This window comes from Camellia sinensis, chromosome 6, assembly GCF_055761805.1.
Source record: "Camellia sinensis isolate YWXY chromosome 6, ASM5576180v1, whole genome shotgun sequence".
Classification (NCBI taxonomy): domain Eukaryota; kingdom Viridiplantae; phylum Streptophyta; class Magnoliopsida; order Ericales; family Theaceae; genus Camellia; species Camellia sinensis.
Genome location: NC_138966.1, coordinates 100,451,439 through 100,458,137, shown reverse-complemented (window position 1 = coordinate 100,458,137; position 6,699 = coordinate 100,451,439). Strand labels below are relative to the sequence as shown.

The window sequence follows — 6,699 nt, the reverse complement described above, 5'->3', positions numbered from 1 at the left end:
TGACCCCGGCTTAGCTCTGTGAGGAGACGAGATTGGGTTCATCGAGCAACGAGAAAGTTGGGTAGACAACAACCAATGCTGAGTATAGACTAATACGGGGATGAAGAGATTAATCTTACAATACAGGACTACTGAAAGATGAAAAGATAAATGCAGACAACTGACTGATAGTAGTCTTTAGAGCTATGTTCATAAATTTCCCTCCATTAATCTCAGCTCCTCTCACAGGCACAAACATCATTATGTGATTTCCACAACAGATTTGATTTCCTACGTAACAAGTATTACCCAAATGAAAAAAATAACAATAATAACAGCATACAATTGTACTTTGAACTTCATGTGACCACATGTCAAGAGAAAGGAGAGTAGAGCACAGAGACTTAAAGAGTCAACTAGCAATGAATGCAGACGTAAATGGCTAAACCCAGAGAAAAATCAACATTTCAGCATTTGCAATAAAAAGCAAACCAATAAATTTAATATTTAGTGAGAGAAAATAGTCCAAAACTATGAACCATCCCCAGATAAGCGCAATTAGATTCCAACATAATGCAGCTAAAGCATAAGTTGAGATGGCATGATCAACATGTGTAAGGAACATACAACACACTTCCCGACAGGATGGACAAATATTGGATATCACTGCAAAAGTAAACTTCCAGAACAATGCATTGGGCTAGGATACCAAAATTTAGAATTCAGCATCAGCGACATGTACTGGAAGGCAACGAAGCGGAGCACAGCTACCAAACCAAGCACCACTCATCAACATAAAAAATGGTGACACCAGATTCAATAGCTATCAGCAAAAAGTGCAGCAACAACCGATCTACGAAGATATCGGCTATCACTTCACATCTACAAGTCACGATCTCAAGTGCTGTAACAATATGCAACTGTTATCAGCTTAAAACCATATCCGAAATGTATTGACACATGCTACAACAAAGGTAAGTAGCTAATGGCCAAATAGTAAATGTGGAGTCTAACCAAACACTAGAAAAAATAAAAATAAAAATAACAAAAATAATAAGCAACTAAGTCTATCATCATGTCAAACCTCATCTAAGATTTGTCCAGCCCAGCAGAGCAGGTTCTATTAGAATCAGCACTACGGTATGTCCATCCCAGCATAGCACGTTCATATTAGACATCACAGCATATCAGGTTCATATTAGAATCAGCATTATGCTATAATCTGGTCCTGCAGTTTAACTGCATCGGCTACATGTTAAGGGATGTGAACTCCGACCCTTGTCACCACAGCTACTAAGACTCCTTTCCAGACCCAAAATTTAAATTCAGCAAAAATAAGGATGGTCAGGTCGTCAAAAGTCAGAATCCCAATGGGACTTTCAACAACATTCAAAGTTTTAACCCTTACCAATGATACATCATCAGAGTAAATTTGTTAAAACACGGTACTTGGCAACCAGCAAGAAATGATATCAACCAACCGCACAGTAAAAACAGCATCAACCAATAGCTGCTGCTACATCATCAGCTAGTCAGCCAGCTACATTCAATCTTCCCGGACACAATATAGAAGGCCAGTACATGGTCCATCACAAGTAAATATAATCCAGTTATCTGAATTCACATTACCCAACATGCAAAAGAAATTAAATAGGATTTAGAAAAGGGGTAGAAGAACCAAACAATATTAAATGCAGCCAAGCTATAAAGATCAAAGTGCAACAATACCATCAAACTAAAGGATGCATCAAGCACAACAACAAAATAGTCAACCTTAAAAAGTCTGCCTCGGGCAATCAATTCTACCACTCATTATATTGATTATAACATTGAAAATCTGAAGATGTCCTCCTCCAGAATAGTTGCAGCTAAACACAGAACACGAAGCAAAATACGGGCCAAAGATCCATCACATAGCATGTCACTATCTCATTCCTACAAAACAAAATTCCCAAAAACCAATTAGACCACAAACTTCTAGATGCAATCAATCTTAGAAAGGAGGTTGTTTACTCACATCAGCATCAGAACGTGGAGATGGGCTTCGAGAATCAGCAGCTCTACCACGTGGTGAAACACTCTTTGGAGTAGGTGAGCGTACTTTGCGATTGCGCTCATCAGGACTTCCACCCCTAGATGGTGGTGTCCTGCGTGGAGAGGGGCTCCTCCGAGGACTAGGGCTACGACGAGCAGGAGAGGCACTTCAAAATACGCATATTGCATCAGATAACATGTCACAAAAGCATATATATATATATAGAGAGAGAGAGAGAGAGAGCATAATACCTTCCATATGACCGACTTCGACTGCGCCTCTCATCATCATATCTGCCTCTGCCACGGTCTTTGTGGTAATCAGGACTTCCACTGCGGCTTCTGCTTCGATGACGATAATCTCTATCCCTTCCGCGGTGCCGGTCACGGTCATATCTACCCCTACTTCTGCTGCGACTTCTCCTCCTGTTATCCCGATCCCTGTACTCATCCCTATACCTGAAATTGTTTTCAAAATAAAAAGACACACAATTAAATACATATTGGATAATATTTCATAGGAATCTATCTTTTAAAGGGAATAAGCAATTAAGAAAAGTCTAACAACAAAACACAAACAGCAAACAAGATTAACAAATAATGCATAAGAAAATTAATAACTCGAGTGACCAAAAGAGCACCTAGAGATTAAACATACGGAAAGCAACTCATGGAAATGTTTCTACTCTAAAAGAATAATAATTCTTCTTAAAAAGATGTAGGCAAAAAATAAAAAGCCTAAGAGTCACTTGACAGTCTCATTTGGCCAAAAATATAAGCCTAACTTTTTTACTTTTGTACTCGATTTGAACATCACATGGGGTATAGGCATTTTTACCATTTTACATATAACAATTGAGAGAATGACTTTCATCATAAAGCATTCTTATCAATGGTACATAGGTCATTTTGCATTAAAAATTCAAAAAGCTAGAAAGATTGCCAAACATTATCACCTAAAAAAACCCCTTAACAAGCCAACAAGCCAAAAAGCGACCAAAAAAATATATAACTAATATGCCAAACAAGCTGGCTTAAAACTGGTAGCCAAATGAGTAATTTTTTCATCAAATTTGAATAAAAATATAGTTAAAAGCTTGAATTGGTATGGAGTACTCCAATCCTTGCTCTTTTTGTCATCAAATCTTTCTTTGTTTTTTTTAAAATTCAACCTATCCAAAAGCCACTTTTAACCATTTTTTATGAAAGAAAATCATCTCAAATCCTTGTTCTTTGAAATTTCATTACATTTCATTAAAATTACAATTGTTGCAAATTTTGTGAAGGATTAGATACATCCTCAATTTGATGAAAAGTTTGCTCCCTTGATTTAATACACATTTGATGAAATGATTGGAGCTTACTTTTTCCTCTTTTTCAGCAAATTTGAATTCAATGAAGGAATTGGAGATGCTCTAATATGCGTGACTTTTAAGCCAATTGTATGGCTTAAAAAAAGCCAAATAAAAAAAAAAATAAAAACATAGAGTGCTTGGTTTACAATTGGTTTTTTGGCTTCTTAATTGGGAAAGGGTCAAAAAAGGGTTGGTGCAAAACACCAATTACCATTCCTAAATCCTCAATTTATATGTATATATATAATGTTAATCATAATTATCATATAAATAAGCTTGCCACAAAAAAGGGGTAAAATCTCCACATGTTGCACAATTTTAAACATAATAGAAACTTACATTTTAAACAAAATATGGTTATGGTATACTAATAAGAATAATCAATTTCCACGTAAAATGTCTACATTAGACATTTTTTTTAAGAGCACAACCCACTTTATTTCCTATACCAAGAGCATCTTATCCCATCCCCAAAAAAAAAAATTAAATAAATGAGAGAGAGCATACCTTGGCCTAGGACTGCGGCTTCTTGACCTGCCTCTTGACTTTGATTCTGATTCTATTATCCTCCCTTTATGACTGAAAACAAAAACCAAGCAAATTGGTCAAAACATCAAAATTGTTGAAATAAAGGATACTAGAAGAAAAACTTTGCCACAATGAAGAAAGGGTGAGCCTCGGTGGGTGAGGCGCATGCAACCCCTTCATCAAGTTTGGGGTTCGAACCCCAGCAACCCCCTCCCCCTCTTACCTACTGAAAAAAAGAAAGAAGAAAATTTTCCATATTACACAACTAGAGAAATATGGCACTAAATAAATAGAATGTAAGTAACATAGTTCTATATGAGTAAAATAAGTCATGGACTCTTCTATTGCAGTTTAGTTAATAGACGAGACATAAACAATACCAATGTTGTCAAAATCGAACAAGACGAGACACATATCATATTGCATAAAAAAATACATATCGCAAACTCGTATCGTTGGTGACTAGAATCGTGAGATATGATTCTATATTGCATGATTTCATTCATATCATATCGCAATTCAACTCGTATCACACAATTAATTAACTTTTATCTTATTTTTCACATTTGGCCATGTTAACAAACTTTCCTCTATTATCAAACACTCTGATTAACACTCATTGAACAATCATGAATCATATTAAAACAAATCCCACAATAAGCAAACCAAATCCAAATATGCTCACAAAAGAAATTGAACTACTCTCTCATGGATCTAACTTGGGTGACAGAAACGAACTTACACATAGACTTTCGTATTTAATTTTAGACCAAAATTTGAACCAAAATAATTGTTTTGACCATAACAATAAACCATATAACAGGTGTGTTTGAAACTACTCATATCCAAACAAGTCCTAAAAAATGCCTTTTGCTGCAAATCATAAACCATATCAACCAGAGATCAAATCAACTAGGCCCAAAAAAAAAAAAAAAAAAAAAAAAAAAAAAAAAAAAAAACCTAATTTTGCCTAGTTTATATTTGCATTGAAATGTCATTTACCTTTTGTTATTAATTTTTTTAATTTTCTTCCTAATTTCTTACAAGTATACTTGGGTATTTTCTTCCTAAATTCTTATAGTGTACTCTAGTTTTTAATGAAAGCAGATTTACCTCTCTGACCAATTTGTAAGTTTCTCAGAGATAACTTTTCATGTCATTGATTATATGATTCAACACATTATTCTTGCAATATATTTATACATTATGTGAAAATATTTATAATTTATCTATATCTATATTCATTTATGTTAATGTATCTTACGATACACTATAAGACACAAAATGATAGTATGTGATACACGATACATAAAAGTGACGCAATCATACACAATACAGATGACAATTCAACAATACTGTATAATACAAATTCATCACGAAATTGATTGAAACATAAATTAGCTCTACATTCCAAAAAGGTTAAACTCTGGAGTAACAAAACCTAACATTTGCGTAGCAACTCGACCCAAGACTTAGAAATTAGTAAGCAAATGAAACTTTCTTTACAAGTAAAATGACAAAAAAAACATTAACCACAACAGGAAACTCACATTCGTTCAGCATTCGGCCCATACTTAGCAAATTGAACCATTATCTCTCTACCATCAACAACGCGTCCTGCCAAAGTAACACAAATATATAAACATCACATCTCCACACTTATCCAAACATATATACACGGGTTAATTACACTTGTCACCCCTTAGTTTGACCCAAATTTCAGTTTACACTTTTGGAACACTTGTCAATTTTCTAAGGCTTCAATTTGGTTTTTCCGTCTAAATTAGAGGTTAAAATTAATAATTTTGAAACATTTGTCAATTTTCTAAAGTGTACACGTGGACAAAATTAACAAAAATTTAGACAGAAAGACCAAATTCCAAATTGAAACTAGACTTAAACGTGTACACAAATTTGGGTCAAATTATATGGGTGAAAAGTGTAATTAACACTATATATATATATATATATATGCACACACAAACAAAACACTCGTACTTATTAAGAAAAAAATGGTTTGGAAAATCAGATTAAAAGTTTTGAAAATACCATCGAGCTTCTCAACAGCCTTCTGGGCTTCATCAGCATACTTGTACCGAACAAATGCAAATCCCCGCGAGTCACCGGTCCTAAAATCATTGAATTGCATAAATAGCTAAATACTTAGACCAATTACAATAAACCCATAAACAAATTCAAAAGATAAATTAGAGAAAAAGATATATAAATATAAACCTTCGGTCTCTGGGGATGAAGACATCGACGACCTTTCCATATTTTTCGAAGAGGGGGAATAAATCATCTGCACTGGTTCCTATTCAGCAAAAACAAAAGAATAAAAAATTTACGAAAAACAAAAATCAGAACAAGAAAGGGTTTGGAATTGGGGGCTGGGGAATTACGGAAAGTGATGTTGAGGACGAGGAGAGAGTAGGTGTCTCTGATATCTGGAGGACCAGATCTTCCGAAGTGCGACATCTGCGAGAGAGAGAGAGAGAGCGCTAGGGTTTGGGCTAGGGTTGGGAATATATCTGTTTATGGATAGAAGAGAGCTGACGAATGAACTACCGATATATTCAGGCCCGGTGAGAACCGATTATTTTAGTAATTTTTTAATTTTGGACAAATTATATTAATAGTCTTCATAATTTGGATTTTGTGTCACTTTAGTCCCGAACTTTTTAATTGTGATATATTTAATCTTAAATTTTGAATCTTGTTTCAAATAAGAATAATTGAACATACCATTGCTAATTTCAAACATAAAATCGTCAATTTGATAAAATATAAATTAATTTGACAA

At 34.4% G+C, this 6,699-nt stretch overlaps 1 protein-coding gene across 8 annotated transcripts; it reads right to left on the bottom strand.

The window, feature by feature from the left end:
- Nucleotides 1-452: 452 nt before the first annotated feature.
- LOC114315760 (uncharacterized) lies at nt 453-6,499 on the bottom strand. 8 transcript variants are annotated; one of them, XR_014332698.1, is made up of 11 exons: nt 6,299-6,491; nt 6,132-6,210; nt 5,946-6,025; nt 5,447-5,513; nt 3,876-3,947; nt 2,266-2,472; nt 1,997-2,180; nt 1,708-1,914; nt 1,388-1,593; nt 1,064-1,281; nt 453-899 (listed from the first exon to the last, which is right to left on the bottom strand). XR_014332698.1 is itself a non-coding variant. In XM_082874316.1 (8 exons), exons 1-8 carry the CDS (start codon nt 6,372-6,374, stop codon nt 1,909-1,911), a joined length of 771 nt encoding a protein of 256 aa, XP_082730442.1. In that variant the 5' UTR covers nt 6,375-6,499; the 3' UTR covers nt 1,649-1,908. The 8 variants fall into 8 exon arrangements, 1 of the variants encoding a protein (XP_082730442.1); XR_014332695.1 differs by having other exon boundaries at nt 453-883; XR_014332697.1 differs by having other exon boundaries at nt 1,753-1,914.
- Nucleotides 6,500-6,699: the final 200 nt, after the last annotated feature.

Coding starts and splice junctions, on each gene's coding strand:
- LOC114315760 (XM_082874316.1), bottom strand. CDS start 6,374: ATGTCGCACTTCGGAAGATCTGGTCCTCCAGATATCAGAGACACCTAC. Junction 5,514..5,945: donor GGCTGTTGAGAAGCTCGATG/GTATTTTCAAAA, acceptor TTACTTTGGCAG/GACGCGTTGTTGATGGTAGA. Junction 2,473..3,875: donor AGCCGCAGTCCTAGGCCAAG/GTATGCTCTCTC, acceptor AAACAATTTCAG/GTATAGGGATGAGTACAGGG.